General features: G+C 37.9%; 1 protein-coding gene across 1 annotated transcript in view; it reads left to right on the top strand.

Moving 5' to 3' along the window:
- Positions 1-26,433, top strand: part of rasgrp3 (RAS guanyl releasing protein 3 (calcium and DAG-regulated)) — a 104,158-nt gene that overhangs the window by 26,835 nt on the left and 50,890 nt on the right. The window contains exons 2-6 of the mRNA XM_028820653.2: positions 1,573-1,755; positions 5,121-5,223; positions 10,532-10,594; positions 11,421-11,552; positions 16,631-16,778. Coding sequence (XP_028676486.2) covers positions 1,686-1,755; positions 5,121-5,223; positions 10,532-10,594; positions 11,421-11,552; positions 16,631-16,778 — 516 coding nt within the window. The 5' untranslated portion in view covers positions 1,573-1,685. The remainder of the gene's footprint in view (positions 1-1,572; positions 1,756-5,120; positions 5,224-10,531; positions 10,595-11,420; positions 11,553-16,630; positions 16,779-26,433) is intronic.

Raw genomic sequence — 26,433 nt, 5'->3', positions numbered from 1 at the left:
ATAAATAACCTAACAACAACAAAATTCCGGTTATTTTTGGGTCCCCCCTCGTATGCTGTGGAAACTACAGTATATTGTTTTCTTGCAGGATTTTTATCTGATACTACTAGGGGGCTTCACCCCCTGCTGGCTTCACTCGCCAACCCCCCAACCCTGCGCTACACACAAGCCACTTCACGTCTCTGCCACTCGCGTACGTGGATTTCAACAACACATCTTTTAATTCTCGCAGATGCGTCTCTTCATTGGGAAGAGACACTACTTTTCCCTGATGGCAACACGAATTAGACGATCTACAAGTCTCCAACTTAGTTTTATTCCGAACAATATATTCAATCTCTTTTCGCTGTTCCGTTATTTCACCAAGTAATAATTTCCGTTTGTTTGTACTAATGCAATCTTTACTATCGTTTTTTTGAGACTTTCATTATCTCTAACCTGCTCTGCATGTGTATTGTGCCAAAGTTTTTGAACCTCTTTACGACGTTCTACTTTGTCATCTACTCTTTATCTTTTATTTCTGGCCCTGGGTCTCTTGGTACAAAGGCTTGTCTCGTGGGACTCGAAAGTATCTCCCTGAAAAAGTCTCATCCCGTCCCAGGATTTTTTTTTATATAATACAGAGATAAGCAAGAAAAAGATTTCACACAAATAGTCATTTGGTCTATAAAGGGAAAACAAACAGCAAAAAGTACTCTTTCATGTGTGTGCTTTGAAAAGAATGTGCTGAAAAAAGCACAAAATGATGCCGCCATTTTTGCACAAATTGCCAGAAAAGAGTACACACTGGTGACATCACTGGTCTAGCATTGAGCTGGAGGAAGAACTCAAAATCCTAACAATCAACGTTGTACTGTGAGCTGTTGTGCAGTGTATAGCCATAGCCAGCCTGTCCCCAATTCACCTGAAGTACCTGGAGGAAACAGCACACACACATAAGGACAAGGTGTAAACTCCACAAAGTCAGTAACCATGAGTGGGTTTTGAACCCAGGAGTCTTGTTCATAAGACATTATAGCTAAATTATTTTAAATATATTTTTTAAGATTGACTGTATAGATAATGAGTCTAAAGGATAATCAGAATTAGACAGCAACTACAAAAGCCAGTTTATCTTCATTGAACCAGATTCTATTATCAAAATATCAACTGAAAAAAAGCATATTTCATTTATATTGCCTCGGTTTTCTAGCCTTTACTGAATAACAAATCTCTCTGTGTTCACTTTAATACATTCACATTTTGCACTAGAAGGTCTGCAAACATATTCTAGTTCAGTTGGGGCCAAACTCATACTGATAACATTTACAGTTGCTAATTTTTAATCCTACGTAAAACTGGTAACGCAAAAAATTTGCACAGAAGTCCAACTGGGGTCCATACACTGTAAGGCAGGAAGACTACCAGCCACTGCACGTATTTTTCCCCATGTATAGAGGTTTCACATGATGAGACGGTCCTTGGCAACCACTTCTCCTCTTTTGCACAGCCCCAGTCTTATTCTATATAGGCTAATCACTGTCCGAATTAAAAAAATTAAAGTACAGCAAAATCTGTGTCATTTTTCCTTAGTAATGTGGATCTGACTGGAACTAACCACTTCTACGGATTTGTCTGCACTGGCAGAGATGTTCTTCTGCTTGGAGAACATGACCATTCAGTTCTGACAGGCATTTTCTGATAACATGGGCTCATCAGTACTGGGGAAAGCTGCCACACTGGATCAGCTACTGAAAGCTTGCATTGAAGGCTTTGGTAAGTAAGGACACATTGCAGTAAGGTAACTAAAAATAACTAAAAGAGTTTTTGGTATCTCTCTCACCCGTTGGAATACCTGTCTTACTTTATGTTACATTTGCCTTCTATACTAAGAGAATTGCCGGAGATTTATTTACTGTATGTGCTGCCATCATCTAATAAGTTCCTTAACACAACTTCCCTTACAGAAAAGTGTCACCTCAAAAGGTATATTGGTTTCAGTTGAATAAAATAAAAGCCAAGATTTAAAGTAAAATACATTGTTATAAACTTGCCAGAAACTTATTTCACAAGCACATGTTTATACTGTAATGCGTTTTTCAGTAAACGGTCCACAGTGACTGTAATATGCATTGTCCTTGTCCTGCATTGATCATTGGTTTCACATGCACACTTTTCTTAATGTGTTTGTTCAGGAAATGGCCCTCTGGATCTGACTAGATTAGATTGCTTCTAGAATGAGATTTTTAATGGTTGTAAGAAATAATACGTCAGTACAAATACCTGCCTGCAAACATTAAAGTAGTTTGTACATTCTGTTGTCTAAAAATACTTTTGTAAAGATGAACTTTATGATTGGTTAATATTACACAATTGTATTTAAGCAAAAATGCACAATGTACTGTGTAACACAGTTTGTGGAGACTTATCTGTGTATACAATCTCCTTGAGTTTAACACCATAAACATAAAAACAGTCAACAACACTAACTATGCTTAAATCATAACTATTTACACATATTGTTGGTCATTTTACCTAAATATAGCATAGTTATATGCATTGTGTACATACAGGAGCATCTCAATAAATTAGAATATCATGGAAAAGTTAATTTATTTCAGACCCAACAATGCAGAGGAGCTGAAGGCCGTGATCAAAGCATCCTGGGATTCCATAACACCTCAGCAGTGCCACAGGCTGATCGCCTCCATGCCACACCACATTGATGCAGGAATTCATGCAAAAGGAGTCCTGACCAAGTATTTAGTGCCTACACAGAAAAACTTTTCAGTAGGCCAACATTTTCTGTTTTAAAAATCATTTTTTATTGGTATCTTATGTAATATTCTAATTTACTGAGATACTGAATTTTAAGTTTTCATTACCCGTAGGCCATAATCAGCAAAATGAAAAGAAATAAATGCTTGAAATATATTACTTTGTGTGTAATGAATTTATATATGAGTTTCACTTTTTGAATTGAATTACTGAAATAAATGAACTTTTCCAAGATATTCTAATTTATTGAGATGCACCTATACAGTGGATTCAGACAGTATTCAGACCTCTTCATTGTCTGCACACATGTTGTAGAATTAACTTTAAATGGATCAACCTAAACTCAATAACTATAATGAAAAAGTGGAAACATGTTTTCAGAAAGGTTTGCAAATTTATTACACATTTAAAAAATGAAGTTGCCGATTCATAAAAGTATTCAGACCCTTCACCGTTGCACTCCAAATTGTAGTAAGATGCATCCTGTTCACCTTAAGTATCCTTGAGATTGTCTAGAACTTGACTGGTGCCCACCTTTAGCAAATTTAATTGACTGCACATTATTTAGAAAGGCACACACCTGTGTATATAAGGTCTGACAATTCACACGGCATGTCAGAACTAAAACCAGGCCATGAAGTCCAAGAAACTCTCTTGTAGATCTTCATGATCAAATTGTGGTGAGGCATTGAACGGTGTAAGGGTATAAAACAATTTCTAAAGCTTTGAGTGTTCCCAGGAGCACAGTGTCCTCAATAACTATGAGATGGAAGAAGACTGGAACCACCAGGACTCCTTCTAGATTTGGATTGCAGCTAAACTGAAAAATCTGGCAAGTATGGCCTTGGTGAAGGATATGATCAAGAACCCAGTTGTCACTCTAACAGAACTTCAGAAGTCCTCTGCTGAAATGTGAGAACTTGTCAGGAGGATGACCATCTTTGCAGCACTCCATCAATCAGGAGTTTATGGTAGAGTGGCTAGATGGAAACCACTCTTGAGTAAAAGGAATATGACAATCCACTTGAAGTTTACCAAACAGAATTTACAGGACTCTGCTCTGATGAATTAAAAACTGAACTCTTTGGGCAGAACTTCAAGCACTATGTCTGCTGAAGACCAGGCACTACTCATCACCTGCCTGATATCATCTCTACAATGAAGCATGTTGGTGGCTGCATCATGCTGTGAGGGTGCTTCTCACTGGCAGAGACAGGAAGACTGGTCAGAATTGAGGGAAATTTAATGCAGTCAAATAAAGAGAGGCCCACTCTGCTCCAGAGTGCACACCACAACTTCAGTTCTCCTTTCAGCATATCACTGTCCTGAAGCATACAGCCAAGACAATGATGGAGTGGCTTCGGGACAAGTGTCTGACTGTCCTTGAGTGGCTCAGTCAAAGCCAAGACTTACACCACAAGAACATCTATGGAGAGACCTAAACATGGCAGTGTATAGATCAAATTTCTATTTCCAATCTACTGAAGCGGATCAAGAAGAATTGGGCAAAAATGTTTGAATACAGGAGTGCAAACCCTGTAGAGACTGCCCTAAAAAGACTCAAAGCTGTAACTGCTTCCAAAGGGTCTTCCACAATGTACTGAATTAAGGGTCTGAATATTTATATGAACCAGAGATTTCAGTTTTTGATTATTAATAAAATTTGCAAACTAGGCAAAAAGCAAATTAGCTCAATAGTTAATGTGAATTTTTGACGTTCCTGCTCCATACTGACAATTTACACAACATCCAAGGCAATGTCATAATTACATTTTTAACTTGCATATCTGCTTCATCACAAAGATTATGAGCTTACCATATCTGCTGAAATTAGTATTTTCAATTACTGACAGTTAATCCACAAAGCAATTTTCTGTATTTTAAATGTATGTGGCTTTTGAACTACCAAATCAGTGTGTTCCGAAATGTGCCAAGTAAAATAAAAATTGATGTAATCGGTCATTTAAAATGAAGAAAGTAACTTCAAAACCTGCTAACTCCACTGAAATGTATTCACAGTGAGTAAGGCGTTTGCTTTGATTATGTGCTGAACTCATAACAGGCAGTATAATAACAAGATAATGCAAGCTTACACTGAAATAAGTGACAAAAAAAAGATACACCTAAAGGATAGACAGAAAAAAGATAAAAGAGTACTGGTGTCTGGACACGCTTTTCCTTTCCCTGATAATGGACAGATATTGTTAGATTCCATTTATGTTAATCAGTTTTGTAAGTGCATTGTTTTACTGTGTGTTTAAACATTTTTGTATCTTTTAAGTGTATTCATTATGTAATTTCTAAAACAGAAGGTTGCTATACAAAAACAAACTAAACTGAACTGAATTTTCTATTTGCTACAGGTGAAAACGGAGAGCTCAGCAACAGCCAGTTACAACGCACAGTGTTGCTAATGCATCGCTGGTACCTCACGTCGACTGAACTGGCAGGGAAACTCCTTTTAATATATCCTTTTGATCTGCAAACAAATTAAGGAGACCTTCTACATTAAAGAACTGGAGCATCCAGTACTGAGATATTAAACCAATGCCAGCATATTTACTTTCTTTTGCGTAGTCTATTATATTTGGTAGTGGAATCTAATTACATTTGGCTAGCATTTTATGTGATCAGAATGTAATAATATATTTCAAATTTAAAAGTAATCTTAAGACTCCTCTAATAAAATATGACACTCTTTCAATTTCTTTCATTTTATCAATACCTGAACATCAAAACTCAGAGCTATTTTATTAATGGATAAAGTGTTCATTTTGTTGATGTTAATGCTTCAGATTCATGCCAGCATAGTACCAACTGATAATGTTAAATTATTTACTCATTGCAGTATGATAAAATGTCAGAAAAGCAAATATTTTATTTAACAGAAAGCATTAAGAAATATATCTATGACATCTATTGACAACATGACAGGAATCCAGTTCAGTGAAGTTGTTAACATGAGCATATGGGAACATTACAGGATATGATGTGTAACACTAGATGGCGCTATACCAGCGCTTAACCCAACACACAGACACTGACAACATGAGTTAAAAGCACTAAGAAGTTGTTTAATCTTCTTTTGCCTTCTTATACAATGCCCAAAGCACCTCCACCACAGTAAACAGGTAATAATAACAATATTACACACACAATAAGCACAATATTTTCTCCTCCACTCCTCCCAGCAAGCTCTGTCACACACCTCCCTTGTTGGGTCTTCAGTAGTTCTTTATATAGTCCTTGACCCGGAAGTGCTTCTGTTCTCCCATCCTGTGACTTGCCAGAACTTCTAGATCAGATGGAGGACTTGAGGTGTTCTTCACCCCGGAAGTACTTCTGTGCTTCCGTCCCCGTGACTTTGGAGTATTTCTGGGCTATTCAAACAGTAGGGACTCCACAGTCTCCCTGCAGCGTCTCCTGGCAGCACCCACGGTACCCAGCAGGGCTGTCTTGCCGAACTCCAAGTCCCATAGTGCCCTGTGGGCATCCGGGGCAACGCTGCAGTCCAGGGAAGCCGCCATTTATCGTCCTGAGGGTGGCAGCGTTCTTGATAAGCTGCCATCCCCCATCCTTCAGTTACTGGAGCGTCTCGGCCAGGATAAACTGCCGGCCATCCCTTAACAGATGATTAATATGATGTATCTCAATCTGTCTCTCTCTCACTCACACACTAAAATGAATAAAATAACTTAGGCATTTAAATAAGTTTTGCATTGTCAAAGCTTTAATGGCTAATTCAATAATAATGCCGATAAAGTAAATCAATTTAGACAAAACACAAGTCCACAGTCTGAAGTGTGAATATTCTCCACATGTCAAATGTGTGTTTTTTCTCTGGTACTCCAGTTTGGTTCCTCTTGCTAAAGGTGGGCAGATTAGGTTGTTTGGGGCCCAAATAAACTGGCCTTTTGGGAATCAGAGAGAGTATGAGAGTGAATGTACCCTTTGCTGGACTAGTATTCTATCCACATGTGGTTCCTGCTCTTAGCACTGACAAGACAGTAAACAATAATCAGAGATAGACAAAACAAGCAACAAGGTTCCGCTGTGTAAAAATGGATAGAAGAAGGGTTAAAGAATATTTCCACTTATTGTAGTGATAAAGGTTGGCCTGTTGTTCCTCAGTCTATGGCATTGGTCAGTAGTCAGGTTATTGTCTCATCTCTCTCATACACTGTGATTAATCTCCTGTCACTAGTATCTTTTTCTCCCCATATTCTCTTTCATTGTATTGTTTCCTTTAGCTTTCCTTCCATTCTGCCCCTTGTTGTGTGGGTCAATGTTAAATCTCAATAGACATTTCAGAGTTTCAGCCCTGGGTCTCTGCCATTTTCAGTGTCCACTTATAACCATTCTCCAAAAGCAAAACGACAGACCATGTCAGTAACTAAGATTTTGTGTGTGTAAATATATATATATATACACAGGAAGAAGGGAGTTATTTTAATATGTTCCATTTAAATAACTTTCTTGTGCAGATTTACAGGTATGCATATTGACTTGTATATGTGTTAGGGGGCTCTGCCCATGCTCGCTTCACTCGCCAATCCACTGATCTGCCGCTCGCATATGGGTAAGCGCATGTACAATTTATTTTCATGGGAATTGTTACATATGCATAATAGACATAGCTATTTTGCATTATAACAAGTAATTAACCATATTAAAAAATAGTAAAACGTAATAAATTGAAAGAAAATTATATTTCATGTTGCGTTAGAGGTATTCGTTGCATTATACATTTTTGTTCTGTTTGGCTTTGAAATTAACAAGCAAATACCTGTTAAACTTACACTTTTACTGTTTATCTTCAGTAAAAACAATTTTTTGAACTAACTTTTCGTCAATATCACATTGAATTTTGATTCCGTGTTTGGACTTGCATCATGACAACGCAACATATAACTGCCCGTGAGTGAATTTCGTTTCTTTCTCTCTAATACATAAACCGACTTTTTCAACTGTTTGTCCCTGTAATTTGTTAATTGTCTTTGCAAAAGCTATTCTAACTGGAAACTGTAAACATTTTAATACGAATGGCATATCAAGATCTCCTTTGGTGTCTAATGTTATCTGCGGAAGACGGAGCAACATTACCTTTCTTGTCACCTGTTACGATACATCCTTCTTTCAACAGTAATTCAGCCGGTGGAAGACCGGACGGTGTTAACAGTTGTAGATATTCTTTGTGATATTGTAAGTTGATGTTTTCATCTTCCGCAAGATCACCACCAACTGTTTCAGCATAGTCTATTGATATGCATTTAACCAATTTGCCGTGTAACCGATCGACAATTTTTGCGTTAATTCGTTTGACTTTATCGTTTCTCGGTGCTAGGATTACTCATTTCTTCTACTGATAACCCTTTGAATGAAATTCTTCCAATACGATTTGGACATAATCAGCCTCCTTTTATTGTGAACTTAAAGTGAAGAAAACATAAAAATTTAGATTTAGACCTGAGAGCACAGGAACTGTGTCTGACAAAAGCATTCACACGAATGAGAGGTTTGAGGACCGTGGGCATGGTTGAATATGGTTGAGAGGAGGGTGTGACTTGAAAAAATCTCTTGGCAAAAGTCTTGTCTCAAGATTTTCTTTTATAATAGAGAGATATATCGTATATAAAACACACACTGTTGGAAAAAAAATTCTCTAATCAGAAAACACTAAATACACCTTGTATACTTTCACAAAGAGTTGTCAGTTTGTTATGGCTTTCTGGAAAAACAATACAACTTGTGTTCTAAAGCAGTGTATCGTGCCAAATACATAAAGGCACTCTTATTATACAGGTCGGTGGAATAATGTCTGATCACATCACCTTTGAAAAAAAACACCTTAATTCAAATCATAGGTTACGCCACTACAAAGGCCACCCTTTGTCTGTTTTGTGCATTTCCTAATGCCACAAATGTCACTAGAGGCATGTGAGATGAAATTTGCATGCAGAAAGAAAGCACGCCATGTGTCAATGTTGGCAGACACTATTGATTAAGCTACTCCACTTTGTTTTATCATACTACCAGGACAGATGAATGTGGGTCACCCATAAGTTACCAAAACAGAGTAGGTCCAACTGGTCCATCTGAGAGATCATTTGAGATCTGCCACCTGTACTGCTCTTGAAATTACTGGTAGACACCAAGCCCTCACCAGTAACAGAACAGTATGGGACATCCAGATTTCATATTGCTGGAATTAACTATGCTCATATTTCCTACAGTACATGACCTGAACTTACAACAGGACAATACCAGGCCTCTTGAACTTATATGTTGATTTATTACATACAACAATTTAATAAGCAGTTCATTGTTAAAAAGCAAACTAAATCTGTTCATTTTAGAAATGAAACTTGACATGTAAATGTGCTCTTGTGTTACACCCAGTTTCAAAAAAGCTTACTTCAGTTATTGCTGTTTCAGAAGAAACCACTATATCAGTTTTCATTGTTATTACAATGAAGAAGAGAGGATACCGTATACAGTAACTTTCAAAAAGGAACATGTGTGGGGAGTGCTTACCTTTGTTTTTCAATCTAATTATATTTTTCCATCTTCAAGAGGAAGTTAAATCCTGCTGTTATTTTATAGTGAAACATCTGTAGCCAAACCCAATGAAGTGAGCACTTTAAAAAAAATCAGAAATAATGAAAGTTACCACTGGATTAATAGCTTGAAAAATCTTGTATGAAAGATGTTCTACACTTCAGTAAAAGCATTAGAAGTTCAGTGCACTCACACAACACTTTAAACTGAAGTATAATAAAAAAGCAACCTATAATTTTAATCAAACTACACAGTTGCTGCCTACCAAACAAAGTACTGAATTATTGATGGGCAGATCATTCCTCCTACCACATCATTTCTGAAACACTACACTGTGTAGCATGGCATATATGAAATATCTATAAAACACCATTCATTTATTTGAAGAACATTAGAAGATTTTTTTTCTGAATTCATCCCTCTTATACTATTGCAAGGTTTTCTTAAAAGGGAACCCCAAAAGCCTGCAGGAAGCACAGAATATTCAGAAGAGTGCTTCAATGATCCTGATGAGAGTGCAAAAACCATGATCTCGTTACCACTGTGCCGGCATTGTTTGATTGAGTATCCATATTATTGAGCAAAATGATTTCAAAATTCTTGCATTGATGACCAAGTATCTCCATGGTCTTGCATCAAAATATTTGGTAGAGCCTCTCCACACCATGTTGCCCACATTGTCTTAGGTCAAGCAGCCATCTCAAGACCAAATACTGTTCTCATAATGATCTTCCAGAACAAAAACTTTAAATCTCACTTTCTTCAGTCATTTGTTTGTTGTGAGTTTGGCTTACCTTAAAATGTTTTTTTAGTTTATTAGATTTTAATGTTTTAAAAGTGGGATTCATTTTCATGTATGTGTTTTTTCTTTTTTAGGCTCAAGGTTCATTTTTTTTTTTTTTTTTTTTTTAAGTGTATCACAAGTTCGTTTTTTTCTCAATATTGGGTTACAGACTGCCAGGAGGCACATCACGGTTGCTAGTGGAAAACTTAGGATGGCTGGTTTAGAGAAGAAGACAGTCGGTCAGCTTGGAACAAAGACAAGTGCTGGGCACCTGTGGTGTGAGTTTTTGGACAGTTTAATGGTTTTCATGATTGGCGTAATTTGGTTTAATTTTATAGTAAAATTGATTTCAGTACACAATTTGCATGTAAGTAATGTTTTAAACGAATACTTGAGATATCTGAAATAACAAAAATTCCTTGACTTCTGTACGTACCGGGACTGTGCCAACGAAGACTGTAACAAAACTCGACTCCAGATCTGCTACTTTATTAGGTATGTGAAGAGTAACATCTACCACCAGTTCATTTTTCTACTCAGTCTGTAAAATCTGTGACTATGGTCTGATATTCAATTAAACTCAAGTTGCAAGCTGAAGTTTGCAATTATTTTCATAAGCTTTATTGCAGAAATTCTGAACATTATGCAGATGAAAGATATGTTATTTATATTTATTTACTCATTTATTAAAAACAGATAGATAGATCGATAGATAGATACTTTATTAATCCCAAGGGGAAATTCTGGTTATGTCATTTATGTTAATTATGTGAAAGGTTGGGGCTTCCTGCATTTTTGTTTCACATGGGTATAGCATAAGTTTTTAGCAAAAGAAAAGTTTAGCATTTGAAGTACTCACTTCTCATTAGATGTGCTTATTATAAACATATAGCATAAAAAGAGGATTCTACAGGGGATAAAGATTAGCCTAGTAACATAATGAAGCTACAGTATTTGCTAATAATAAGAAATTACCTATATTGTGGCATAATGTTCTCTTACCTTCTCAAGTTAGTAAAATTTTAATGCTGCACTATTAGATTAGGGTTTGTAAAGCTTTTTGCAAATAAGTGTATATTTTTCTTCAATGGAAAAATCTATTTGGAGTAAAAGGGAAATCAATCTTTATCTGTGTTTAACAATGTAACCAAGATTACCATACATTTAGAATTTGGGCTTAGTAATAGTAATACAATTGGTGATGGCTGAAATGGTCCCCCACTATCTATGTGAAGTGCTTTGAGTAGGTTAGGAAAATGTCATATAAATGTAATTAAACATACATTTAATTCCTTTATTGCACTCTCTTATTATTATAAAGGTACTGGATTGTACAGTTCCCTGCGGAGTTCAACCTGGACTTGGGTTTGATACGGCTAACGGAAGAATTTCGGGAAGTAGCTGGTCAACTGGGCTATGACGAACACATTAAGCTCATTGATATTTCAAGCATGTAAGAGTTTCTTGAATAGTGACTAATAAATACTTTTATTTGTTGCTTAACAGTTAAGATCAGGTGATAAATTCTTTAAATATTAGAGGAGTGCAATGGGAGAGGTCTTAGAAAAAATATGTAGTACCTCGATCTGACTATCAAGATCATTCTATGTTTATCATAGTGAATATTATCAAATCATCAGTCAAAACCCAAAATGAAATAAACGTCACACAAGAAAACTCAATATTTTGATAATCATGCACATACTAAAAAATATGATGCAATACCCAATATACTGAATGTTGGATTCAGTGACTAATTAACCACCTTTAACGTAATTACACAATACACAACAGCATTAAAATGTCTATTTTCATGAACCAGTTCCTCCAGTAACACAATAGCAAGAAGACAAACCTGACAACTGCAGGTGCAAGAGCAAAAATTCATCAACTCTGTGCCCTCACTCAAACAGGACAACTTGGAGTTGACAGTTCATCTATTGGTGGGAAGAAAATGATCTGCACAAAATAAAAACATTCACCACATAACATGCACACCAGAAGGAACTGGAACTCAAGTAACAAACTCAGATGGGCACCATATGTAGCTTTGGACAGCAAACTCTGAGGTTGTGGGTTCAAAACCTGCTACTGCCACCGTGCGACTATGAGGAAGTCCCTCAACTGCCTGTGCTCCAATTAGAAAACAAAAAAATGTAACCAATTGTATCCCAAATGCTTTGAATAAGATGCCTTGGATAAATGTGCCAGTCAAATAAGTAAATGTATGATCACAAATCTTTGACTTTTAATGATTTCTTCATGTTATCTAGACTGGGGTTCCCAACCAAGTCTTTGGGAACCCTAAACTGTCCTGGTTTTGCAAGCTCCCAGCACACTTGTAATAGGCAATTAGCAACAGTGTGCTAACCTTTATGGGCACCATATGCTTTTGAGTGGCCACCCACATGTTAATCATATTTTGGCCCATGTGAAGCACAAATAGTGACCATATGGGCTTGCTACCAGGGAACTGGGGGCCCATGGTGTTGTCAGATGCCAAGAGTAGCTACTATATTTGTGTTGCCCACAATAAAAAGAGAAAAAAAGATCCAATGTCATATTATTAATAGCCTTGTCATTATACTAGAAGTAAACAAATTCAAATGTGCAGTTAATGAATCCACAATAAACGCCACAGTCACTGTCTCCCTCAAACCATTAACTACATAATCAGGATAGAAAAATTATTATACATGTTAAAATACATTCATCCATTTCAATGTTGGTCAAAGCCTGTGTAGACCCCAAGGCAAAAGTAACCACTGGTGCCCCCCACCCAAAAAGCCAAACTAAATATACAAGCAATGTATGTAAAACACAAATGCCTTTGTTTAATGCAGTAGAAGAAGAAATGTCAAAGTAAACATGTGCAAAGTGAACGCAAGGTAGTAATAATAATAATACTTTAATAATACTTTAAACAGGTGATTTGAGGGAAGTGCACAATTTGAAAAAATAATGTAAGAATATATTAAAGAACACAATTATATCTGTACATTATCATCCTGGACTTCCTTGCTGCAAAGTCCTCTGTGGCATTATCACATGAAATATGACCAGCAGCTTCATGGTTGATACTCATTACAGCCTGCTTAGTAGTAGGATTAAACATTACGGCGTATCTACAACTTTAGACTGAATGTGTCGACGTAGCAGGGAGAGGGGTCCTAAGCTTGAACTATTGTCGGGGGCTCCCAATATACATTCTATGGAAATGATGGAAAAACTAAGTAGCATCAAAGATTAGGAATCACCTAAACTTGAAAAAGCACTACACAGAAAACAGTAACTAGTATGCGAGTATGTAGTAGGTGTGTGGATAGCAGCAAAAACTGTAGTTATATGTAAATATACATAATATATTGAGGAGCAGGGAAGGCCATTTGATATTAATAATGATAATAAATATATTTTAACGTTGCCTGTGTTGAGAGAACTTTGTTTACTACACAATAAAACTTTATTACATATGCAACCTCTTAAAAAGTGGACATATAGAGAATTTCAAATTACTTGAAACGTCGGTTAAATTGGGACGTCTGGTCATCGTATGCAATGCCAATCTTAGAATTATACTGTATACTTCACACCAGTCAGTTGCTCAAAACTCTTTTAAACCGCACACATTCGGTGGCTTCAGAGCGTACTGTTTGTACAAAATCATCACCATCGTAAGGTTCACTAGCACTAAAACTATAACCAATAATGCTGTCAGCTATTCTAACACGACTGCCATAAATGCTGTTCAACAATCGCCCTGTCACCACAGCACCTGCTGTTCCCTGGAGACACGTAAACTCGGGAATGACGACGTTTGGGTGAAACTAGCGGTGGATTATTTATCTCTGGAATAATGATTATGGTTTAAAAAGGACTAGATCTGACAGTCCTGAACTTGTAAGACGTGTTAAATAAGGCCGTCAATCGTATGGCTACAGAGACTACGTTCAACCCTGTCAACAATTGGAAAAAAACTAACTTCAAGAGAACGCGCAAACTACATAAAAGTCAGTGGCTTGTGGAGATTCAAATCCAGGAGCTATGGAGTAGTATGGTAACAGCCACGGTGCCAGTAGTAAAAACACAAATTGTGACAGGAACGCGCCATTGTTTTAGATGAGCACGTTTGTCCCATTTACCACTTTGCTGCTCAACAGTAGTGTAGTGGCTGAAAATTTAAAACGCAAAGAGTCTTTATCTCCAAACGATTCATCCTGAGCAGTTAACTTCAATGTGTATTCTGATTAATAATTAAAAAAAACATGACAAGCTTACAATAATTATTATTTCCACTACCTTATCAAGCGAAGGTGCCTTGAACCACCACGATAATCTGAGCCCGCCTCAATCTGGACTGGCGTGGTCTGATAAAATCTTCGTCGGCGCCGGGGTGACGTGGCACGCCCTGATTGGTCGTTATGTGGAAAAGCGCTCTTATTTCTCTTGGCACATTTTTAAAGATTTGAGTGCTAAGTTTTTGTACGATACGAGACAAGTGAACGTGACGGCAGAGAACGTGCAAGTAACTCGGGCTGACGACAAATTAATGCGATTTGAAACTTAGATCTTGAAGAAAAGCAGATGAATGGAAAATATCTGGTAAAATCAGCTTCTCGTGTAGCTTGAAACAATACTTAATAATAAAAAACGAACACACTGGAAAGTAGCAAACGCAGCAAAACAGTTTCGTCATTTTATGTAAGAATGTGTATATCAGTTGTTTATATCTGATAACGGTTCTCTCCAAGTAACACATTATTTAGTATAATTGAAAAACCTTTGAAGCCAGGGCCGTAAAGACAGTGACCGCAGGTCAATGGATTATCGTCACCAGAGCTTGGAATGACAAAGATACAGCAAACTATATGGCGAAAAGTACGTGGACACCCATCAAGTGTTTCAGCTGCACCAAATGTTAATGGGTGCCAGGGCTGGATTAACGATTAAGCAAAATAATCACATGCTTAGGGCATCAAGAGAAGGGGGGCGCCACAGAAATTTTTCATTGCAAGAATTACCACGGACTATATGGTTCAAAACTGCAAAAGGTGCTGCTGAACCAGGTTCCACAAAAGGAGGCTCCCACATTAAATGAAAAAAAATTACATACATATCTCTCTATTATATTAAAAAAATCCTTAGACGAGACAAGACTTTGGAAGAGATTTTTTTCAAATCCCGCGAGACGAGACTATTGCCTTGAGATTTTTTCAAGTCACACCCTCCTCTCAAACATTTTCAAACAAGACCAGTGTCCTCTCGCCTCTCTGTTCGCGAATGCTTTTGTCAGACACACTTCCTGCGCTCTCAGCTCTTATAAATTTTAACATTTTCCTCACTTTAAGTTCCCAATTAAAGAAGGCGTATTATGCCCAAATCTTATTGAAGAATTTCATAACGAAGGGTTATCAACATTAAAAATGAGTACATGGGCAATCCTACCACTGCAAAACCAGGAAGTCAAAAGAATTAACGGCAAAAACGTTGATCGGTTACATGGCAAATTGGTTAAATGCGTTTCAATAGACTATGCTGAAACAGTTGGTGGAGATTGTGTGGAAGATGAAAACATCAACTTACAATATCCCGAAGAATATCTACAACCGTTAACACCATCCGGCCTTCCACCGCACTAATTACTGTAGAAAGAAGGATGTATCCAAGAAAGGTAATGTAGTACATCTTCCGCAGATAACATTAGACAACAAAGGAGATCTTGATACGCCTTTCGTATTAAAACGTTAACAGTTTCCTGTTAGAATAGCTTTTGCAAAGACAATTAACAAATCTCAGAGCCAAACTTTTGAAAAGTAATTTTATTTAATAGAGAGAAAAAACGAAATTCAGTCACGGGTACGTTGCATTTATGCATATGTAACAATTCCCATGAAAATAAAAATCTGTATAAATTGTACATCCGCATCCCCACACACACAATAAGGCTAGCACGTAGCACAGGCCCAGGGGTTGGCGAGCGAAGAGCGCAAGGGGCAAAGCCCCCTAGTATACAATAATAAAAATAATAATAAAATAGTAATAATAGAAACAGGCTAGGCTGCATGCCTTTTCACACCTAAAGTACAGAAGCAGATGTGTTACGTAATATTAGTTTTGAGGATCTGCCCAAAGTCTTTGCAATTAGAAAAAGTAGGAGAAACTTTTCAAACATTATTTTCCATCTTACTGTATATTTTATTTCATTTTGAAAAATAAAAGTTTATTTTAGGGAATATTACTGTTTAAATTTTGAATTAAATATATATTGGGGCACCAAAATCTTTTAAGTGCTTAGGTCCTCCAAAAGTCTTAATCCGGCCCTGACAGGTGCATAGCCACGCAGTCTCCATTGACAAACATTGGCAGTAGAATGGGTCATATTGACGACTCAGTAACTTTAAATGTGACACTGTCTTAAGATGGTGCCACAAGTCAGACTATGTACTTTATACTCTGCTAGATCTGCCCCATCACAATAGATGCTATTAAGAGGTATATAACTTTTTTTTTTTTTTTTTTTTGCTGTTGCAGCCCATCATATGACTGGATGAGAAGGGTAACTCAAAGGAAAAAACAATCCAAAAAAGGCAAAGCATCTCTTCTCTTTGATCACCTGAAGCCAATTGAACTTGCAGAACATTTGACATACTTGGAATACAAGTCATTTAGAAGAATATCAGTAAGTCTTAAGTAATTTGGAATTAATTGTTACTATAACTGGGCAATGTAGTGTTGTAGAAGTTACTACAGATATCTCACAGCTCCAGGAACCTGAGTTAAATTCCTGTCATTGTCATAGGCTTTTTCTGTCTGTGTCCATGAGGAGATGCCTCTGTTTCCGTTCACATCCCAAATGTACGATTGTGTTAGGTTGCATTTTCCTCTTTATTGGACCAATAAGCCCCTTCTTTGTGACCAATGCTGTTGACAGTAACTTGGTCATTATGCTCTTGGCTGAATAAGTGGGTTTAGAAAATTGATGCTTTTATAAAATTGGATTCACATTTACAAGTGGATGGATCAGGACTTAGTGAACGGGAGCATCAGGGTGCAAAAAAAAAAAAAAAAAAATGGAAAAAAGAATGTAAAATATACTGTCTAGCTTTCATCACAGCCAAAACTGACTTTTCTTTTTTCAGCATTGAAAAGGAGATTTGTTTCAATATATAGATGCATATAACATTTGGGTATACTGAGCATAATGGAAGGGTGCTTTGCATGGGTAGAGCTGTAGTACAATTGTTTACTTGCATGTCTTACTACTAGACTACTTGCAAAGTACAATTCCAAGTAACAAAAACAAAAACATATCCCTCCATATTCTGACCCACTTCTCCATTTAAGGTCTAAAAGAAACTTATACCTATGAACCAATCCTGGTCCAAATGCCAGTCCATTACTCTACTTACTCATAAACACCAACCCACATTCACAAAGGCTGGGCTAATGTAGAGTCCCCAGCCTAACACACACACGCATCCTTGAGATTTTGGAGGGAAAACCAGAATACCTGTAAGAAAAAATCAATGCAGACTTTGAGAGAACTCGTAAACTCCACAAAGGGAAACCCTGCACTGGCATTTAAAGACCAGGTCCCTGCAGCTGTGAGTCAGCATTATTAGTCATTGTGCCACCATGCTGCCCAAAAATTAAATACAGGACTGGAGGACATCAAACATAATAAATTACAAAGAAATGAGTTTTAATTGTATATTAGGAAAATTGAAATTACAACACAATGAAGATGTTGTCTGATCTGCAGGAGTTTTTAGAAGTAATCACAGTATGTTATAGCACCAACGCGGGGTGAAGCTTGTCTGGATTTAGTATTTTGTAAGAATCAAGATAGAATTGAGGGTGTAGAGGTGATTGAACCACTAGGGTCAAGTGACCATAATATAATACAGTTCTCAGTATTTTGTAAGAGTGCAGATGCAAAGACCAAAATGGTTAAGTTAAACTTTGGTAGGGCACATTTTGAGCAGATTCAACAAAGTCTAAGGATGATACCCTGGGATAAGCTTTTAAGTGTGGAGACAGTCGAGGAGCAGTGAAACAGGTTTAAAAATGTTTTACATGTAATACAGGACAGATACATACCCAAATTTGGAATTAATAGAAAATTAAAAAAACTCCACAGTGGATTAATAAAGATCTAAAAAATAAGCTGCAAAGGAAAAACTGCTTTATAAGACATATAAGACTAACAACTGCAAAGTGAATTGTAGAGCGTATGAGAACATGAGGGCAACCATTAAGAAGTATATCAGGGAGGCTAAAAGACAGTTGGAGAGGAATATAGCAGATAAGGCGAAAAAAGACCCTAAAATATTCTTTCAATATTTTAGTAGTAAAAGAACAGTCAAGGAGGAGGTGAAGTGCATCAGAAATAGTAAAGGAGAATTAAAGGATACAGACAATGAAATGGCAGATGCCCTAAACTTACATTTTTCTGAGGTGTTCACAAGTGAGCAAGTGGCTAACCTCCCAGAGGTAAAATGGACTACTAAGGAGGTACTGAGGGATTTGGAAATTGTAGAGGAAGAAGTGCTGCGCAGATTAAATAAGCTGAAATCAAACAAATCATCAGGACCAGATAATATTTACTATCGAGTTCTTAAGGAGCCCAGAGAGTTCAGATATAAACCCTTGATACATATTTTTAGAAAGTCACTGTTCATTGGAAAGATTTCGAAAGACTGGGAAATGGAAAATTCATCCTGTTATATAAAAAGGGTGACAGGGCAGATCCAAGCAACCATAGGCCAGTAAGCTTAACATGTATCACAGGAAAATTAATGGAAGGAATTATTAAGGACTGCGGTGGGCTGGCGCCCTGCCCAGGGTTTGTTTCCTGCCTTGCGCCCTGTGTTGGCTAGGATTGGCTCCAGCAGACCCCCGTAACCCTGTAGTTAGGATATAGCGGGTTGGATAATGGATGGATGGATGAATGAATGGAATTATTAAGGATAAGACTGAGCAACACCTGGCAAGGACAGGAGTTATTAGGAACAGTCAGCATGGGTTCAGATGAGGGAGGTTGTGTTTTACTAACATGCTAGAATTCTATAAGGAGGTAAGAAAAGGATACGATCAAAGTGGAGCATATGCTATTATTTATCTGGACTTACAGAAAGCATTTAATAAGGTGCTACATGAGAGGTTGGGCATGAAATTAAAAGAAGTGGGAGTTCAAGGTGATGTTTTTAGATGGGTGCAGAATTGGCTCAGACACAGGAAGCAGAGGGTGATGGTGCGAGGAACCTCATCAGAATTGGCCGATGTTAAGAGTGGTGTTCCACAGATAATACCAAGACAGGTGGATTAGCAGATAATTTGGAATCCGTTATATCATCATAGAAGGACTTGGATAGCATACAGGCTTATGCAGATTTGTGGCAGATGAAATTTAATGTCAGTAAATGTAAAGTATTACACATAGGAAGTAAAAATGTTAGGTTTGAATACACAATGGGCGGTCTGAAAATCGAGAGTACACCTTATGAGAAGGATTTAGGAGTCATAGTGGACTCTAAGCTATCAAAGCCCTCTGCCAGGCCTTTACTGCAGCGGCTTTCAGTTGCTGTTTTGTTTGTGGGCCTTTCTGTCTGAAGTTTAGTCTTCAACAAGTGAAATGCCTGCTCAATTGGGTTAAGATCAGGTGACTGACTTGGCCATTCAAGAATTTTCCACTTCTTTGCTTTAATAAACTCCTGGGTTGCTTTGGCTGTATGTTTTGGGTCATTGTCCATCTGTATCATGAAACGCCGCCCAATCAATTTGACTGCATTTAGCTGGATCTGAGCAGACAGTATGTCTCTGAACACCTCAGAATTCATTCGGCTGCTTCTGTCCTGTGTCACATCATCAATAAACACTAGTGTCCCAGTGCCACTGGCAGCCATGCACGCCCAAGCCATCACACAGCCTCCACCGTGTTTTGCAGATGATGTGGTATGCTTTGGGTAATGAGCTGTTCCACGCCTTCTCCATACTTTTTTCTTGCCATCATTCTGGTAGAGGTTGATCTTGGTTTCATCTGTTCCAAAGAATGTTTTTCCAGAACTGTGCTGGCTTTTTTAGATGTTCTTTAGCAAAGTCCAATCTAGCCTTTCTATTCTTGAGGCTTATGAGTGGCTTGCACCTTGCAGTGTGCCCTCTGTATTTATTTTCATGCAGTCTTCTCTTTATGGTAGACTTGGATATCGATACGCCTACCCCCTGGAGAGTGTTGTTCACTTGGTTGGCTGTTGTGAAGGGGTTTCTCTTCATCATGGAAATGATTCTGCGATCATCCACCACTGTTGTCTTCCATGGACGTCCAGGTCTTTTTACGTTGCTGTGTTCACCAGTGCTTGCTTTTTTTCTCAGGATGGACCAAACTGTAGATTTTGCCACTCATAATATTGTAGCAATTTCTCGGATGGGTTTTTTCTGTTTTCGCAGCTTAAGGATGGCTTCTTTCACCTGCATGGAGAGCTCCTTTGACCACATGTTGTCTGTTCACAGCAAAATCTTCCACATGCAAGCACCACACCTCAAATGAACTCCAGGCCTTTTATCTGCTTCATTGATAATGACATAACGACGGACTTGCCCACACCTGCCCATGAAATAGCCTTTGAGTCAATTGTCCAATTACTTTTGAGCCCCTGAAATGAAGGGATTGTGTTAAAAAAATGCTTTAGTTGCCTGACATTTTTATGCAATCATTTTGTTCACCCCACTGAATTAAAGCTGAAAGTCTGCACTTCAACTGCATCTGAGTTGTTTCATTTAAAATTCATTGTGGTAATGTACAGAACCAAAATTAGAAAAAAGTTGTCTCTGTCCAAATATTTATGGACCTAACTGTATGTATATATATATATATATATGTATATATATGGTCACAAAAAGGCAAGTGATGTCTTCTGAGTTGAGGCGGAAGTGACGTCTTTGTGGGCTTCACAACCTGGCGGGATTTCTCAGGAAAGGTCTGCAAGGAACTGAGAGCGAGAGTCGGCGCCCCCTCTGCCCCCTGGTCAGAGGTATTGTTACGATTATTTAAGCCCTTTAACTGCCTCCTACTCGCACGTGTGTGACTATATACATAAGGCCAGTACAAAAAGCGCCAGAGAGTTGGCCGAGTCTTGGCTATCAGATGAAAACGCCATCAACAGACACTTGGACATAAACCCAGCATATGCCAACTTAAGAAGGACATATACACATTAATTAAACTATACAACCCACTTGATCATACTGACTTAGTCACCTCCACCCACCCCCATCCCCCCCATACTGAATGTGTTGCTATATATTGCCTTTGATTCTTGTAAGTCTAAGCATTATCCTCTGATGAAGACCCCTGATAGGGGTTGAAAGCGCAGGAATAAAACTATTTTATGATACGTGATTCGTTTTTTCTCCCTTCGTGGATCTCCAACTGCATATATATATATATATATATATATATATATATATATATATATATATATATATGTGTGTGTGTGTGTGTGAGTTTATTGTATATATATATTTTGTTAGGTTTTCAATCTAAACATGTAATTTGCTTTTGTCGTGTTCACATTTCAGTCATGAACAACAGTGAGTTTGCTGCTCCCTTTAAAATCCCCTGTTGGATTTTTTGTTTCACTATTAGTGAAATTTCTTAAAAATACTGTATTTTTATACTTTTATAATATCTGTGATTACTCACTCTGGCATAGAAAGCTATTGGTGACTACATTCCTAACCTGGAGTTTTATCACAACTAGAAAGTCATCAGCTTGGCAGAGATTTCTAGCAGTTTCCTGTCTGGAAGGCAGGCAGGCAATGAGTAGCGTGCTGATGGAAAAATAAGATTTTGGTAGGATAAGTGAGCTGGCCACCTCATCATCTGGAGACGGAACTTGCTGTTATTTTTTCAGGCCCTGTGTGGTAGATAAGTTTCCTTTCTTTTCATTTGTAATTGTATGTTTTCCTAATACTCTCATGCATTTATGCATGAGTAATGTGCAAAAAATGACTGGTTTTTAAAAATAATTTATTTACATTTATTAAATCTGGAATTTAAATAGTGCATTATGTACAGTATGTAACTGGTTCCTTATCCAGAGTTGGCTTATGTCTTTTGCCTGATGAATTCTGGTCCATGAATCCCAAAACTGTATTTACCAGGTTTAGTAATGGGTAGATATTAGATATATAACATAATATGAGCTGCTGTACCACAATGCTGTCAGCATGGATGGGTCACAACCAGGAGCTGGGTCTCAAAACCGGCCCGGGCATCCTTCAATGAGTGAGGTGACGAGGTCGACCCGCTCAGCCCGTTATTCATTGTAATTTTCTTAAAATTTGTGATGAGTATGCGGCTCGCTACTTGCTATGAACCTTTGATATGAACTCTATCTAAACTGTTGCCAAACTTAATCTGTACACTGTCGTTTAGACACAACTTAAAATTTGACGACATGCTTAGAAATAAAATTTAATGAAAAATAAAAATTTAGTAACACAGTTTACACGTTATTAGAGTACATGTCAAATGTCAATGTCATGTCCAAGTGCCAGTACCCTACTTACGCAGTTCGCTGCTTTTAGCAGTCACATCATCAACAATACTGTTAGTGTCAAGTTTGGCTAGGATACTTTTCTGCACCGACATCAACATGAACGCCTCAAGATGTTCTTGCGTCATTGTGCTTCTCAGGCGGCTTCTGATTCTCTTCAATGCAGAGAATGATCTTTCACACTGTATTTGAGACAAAGGCAGCATTAGCAGTAGCTTGTAGGCAAGCCCAATGCTCTTGTAAGCATCAGTTAAGAGGTTCACGCGGAGAAACTAATTATTAGTACCGAAGAATTTAAATACTAAATATGAGATAAAATAAATTGCAATAATATATATGTTAACCGGAATGTAGCGGTGTCAAAACAAAACAGAAATCGGCAAAAGGCAGTTTTGACCAGATTTTTCGCTGCAATGTTGTGTACTGACAACTAAAACAACTTCATGACATAATATTACGTATATGACGTATATTATATAGGACTATATAAATCACAGTACCGTACAGATAATGTTTAGTAGTTTAGTAATTTAGAAAATTATTTTTAATGTCAAACAGTAACCAGTACATAAAATTTATTTTATGAAACGGATGGCCCATGACCAGACCAGAGTTCACAGCCCACCAGGCATTGCCCTAATGGCCTGTCAGCCCCTGGTCACAACTCTAGTTATTTAGGGTCTGTTTACGGCGCATTTGGAGTTTGCGTATTCTGTTTGTGTTTTCTGTAGGTACTCCAGTCTCCTGCCACAATGAAGGTTGAGTTTGCCTACAGTGTGTAAATAGGCCCATTGTGGGGTCTCTCTGTGATTGTGATCTTAGGCTGACTGACATCCCGTCCAAAGTTGCATCCTGTCTTCCATGTAATCCTTCAGGGACAGACACTGCATCCCTCTGATCCAGTAAATCTACTATAGTTTGGCCAATCATCGTCCAAAAGTGTCACTGAAGGTGTGACATTACATTTAATCATTTTTTAAATAACATGGTTACACTTTTAATCAAAAATAGAAAAAAAATAGAATGAATAATATTGTCATGTTAAGGTCTTCAAATTTTCCCCACTCAGTCAAAAATTTTGGTAATTTCTCTTAGAAAACATGGTATTCACTGGTGGTATTTTTGACACGACAGAATGATAATAGGAACAAGAAACGGACCATTTATTTAAAAACCACAGACCACATATCTGAAAGACACACTCCACTAAACCACAAGAATTGGTTGCTGATTAAGATATTTGTATGGAAGCTGATATTCTTCCCTTGTGAGTTTAGAATGAATTTGACTTCTTTGCATGTGTGTCTTTCTGGAAAATAAGGCATGCAGCGTAGGCATATTCTATAAATGGACGATAGCATGCCATGAATAGTTTGTTTATCAGGAAGCTGATACTAACTAGAGATAAAGAGAACTGTTTTGCATGAACCATCGTTCTCTCCAAAGTCCTCTTGCTTTTTCAATATACTGTTATGACATAAAAAGAATGTTAATTAATATTGGTCCAATACTGACATCTCTGGCTCCTCAATGTCTAATGCAAACAACCCTTTTTTCTACAGTAATCCCTCCACTATCACTGGGGTTGCGTTCCAGACCCCCCCGCGAAAGGTGAAAATCCGCGAAGTAGAAACCATATGTTTATATGGTTATTTTTATATTGTCATGTTTGGGTCACAGATTTGCACAGAAACACAGGAGGTTGTAGAGAGACAGGAACGTTATTCAAACACTGCAAACAAACATTTGTCTCTTTTTCAAAAGTTTAAACTGTGCTCCATGACAAGACAGAGATGACAGTTCCGTCTCACAATTAAAAGAATGCAAACATATCTTCCTCTTCAAAGGAGTGCGCGTCAGGAGCAGAGAATATCAGAGAGAGAGAAAAAAGCAAACAAAAATCAATAGGGCTGTTTAGCTTTTAAGTATGCGAAGCACCGCTGGACAAAGCAGCTGCAAGGATGTACAATGTGAAGGTAGTCTTTCAGCATTTTTTAGAGGAGCGTCCGTATCCTCTAGGCCAGTGTGTGAACAGCCCCCCTGCTCACACCCCCTCTGTCAGGAGCAGAGAATGTCAGAGCAAGAGAGAGAGAGGGAGGAAAGCAAACAATCAAAAATCAATACGTGCTGGTTGATCTTTTAAGTATGCGAAGCACAGTGCGGGAAGCATATCGCTTCACAAAGCAGCCATATGTAAGCCCAGCAAGGAAGAGAGCAATGTGAAGGTAATCTTTCAGCGTTTTTGGAGGAGCGGACGTATCCTCTAGGGGTGCGAACAGCCCTCATGCTCACAATATATTTGAGGAGTTTTATTTAATACGTAATACGTGCTCTGGTTGGGTAGATTCTCAGCCATCTGCCAATAGCGTCCCTTGTATGAAATCAACTGGGCAAACCAACTGAGGAAGCATGTACAGTGGAACCTCGAGATACGAGCACCTCTGTATACGAGTAATTCAAAATACGAGGAAAGTATGAGCGAAAAATTCAGCTCTAAATACGAGCATTGGTTCGTGTAACGAGCCACGAGCCAGGCTGTGGGTATAGCTCGCGGCTTAACAAGGGGGCGTGGTAGCAGTTGCGAGCCGCGATCTGTGGTGTCTGCGTTTCTCACTTAAGTGCACAGGTGGGAAACTGCCCACATCCATGATTGTTCCTGTGGCTGATGGGCTGCAGCTGCCATGTCCTCCCCGCATATATAGAGAAGCGCGAGCCGGTTAAGGGGGAGAAAAAGTAAAAGAAAAGAGAGAGAGAGAGAGAGAAGGCAGGCAGGCAGGCAGGCAAGTGCAGGCTCGCGTGTAGCTGAACAGGCGAGCCAAACAGCTGAAGCAGGACGGTGTAGAGAAGGTCAGCTGCATTAAGAGTGTCTCGCCTGTTGCAGAGCCCGCAGGTGAGACGCTAACAGAGAAGAAGCACCGGCGATTGTCATCTGTTTTTTAAAGACGACATCCTTTTGACGTTTTAACCTCGTGTTAAAGGATTGTTATTCTTGTGTATTTTAAACCTCCACTTCACAACTGTTTTAAGGATTATTTATTTAAAGATTTATTGAATGCTCTACTGCACTTTGGACACCTGTTTTGATTCTTTTAATAATCAGTTATATTATTTACCAGTGTTATTTATTAAAGGTAGACTACAGTATATATAATTTATCAGTGTTATTTGTTAGGAAAATTGATTTTTATGTTAATATATTTGGGGTGCAGAACGGATTAACTGGATTTCCATTATTTTCAATGGGGAAGTTTGTTCTAGATACGAGAAATTCGCTATACAAGCTCAGTTCTGGAACGAATTAAACTTGTATCTAGAGGTTCCACTGTACCAGAAATTAAAAGACCCACTGTCCGCAAAAATTCGCGAACCAGCAAAAAATCAGCGATATATATTTAAATATGCTTACATATAAAATCCGCGATAGAATGAAGCCGCGAAAGTCGAAGCGTGATATAGCGAGGGATTACTGTAATTTACTTTATAATTATTTTGTTAATATGTATTATCTATCCTTTCAGGAATTAATAGGTTGGGCTCATTGCCTGAAAGGTCATGGTTTTATAAGACCATAATGTCTGTTAACTGCCCTATCTAGTCACTGTCTACATGAAATTCCCAACATGATAATAATAATAATATATTTTATTTATATAACACATTTCATGTTTGCTCAGTATTTTATTTTGTCCATGTCATACAACTGAGTTGAAACTATTGGCTGTAGCTGGAAGTAATGACAAAAGTGTCATGAGGAAAGGTTAGGAGCACACGCTGATA

Source organism: Erpetoichthys calabaricus, chromosome 15 (assembly GCF_900747795.2).
Source record: "Erpetoichthys calabaricus chromosome 15, fErpCal1.3, whole genome shotgun sequence".
Classification (NCBI taxonomy): Eukaryota; Metazoa; Chordata; class Cladistia; order Polypteriformes; family Polypteridae; genus Erpetoichthys; species Erpetoichthys calabaricus.
This window is presented reverse-complemented; position numbering and strand designations above follow the sequence as displayed.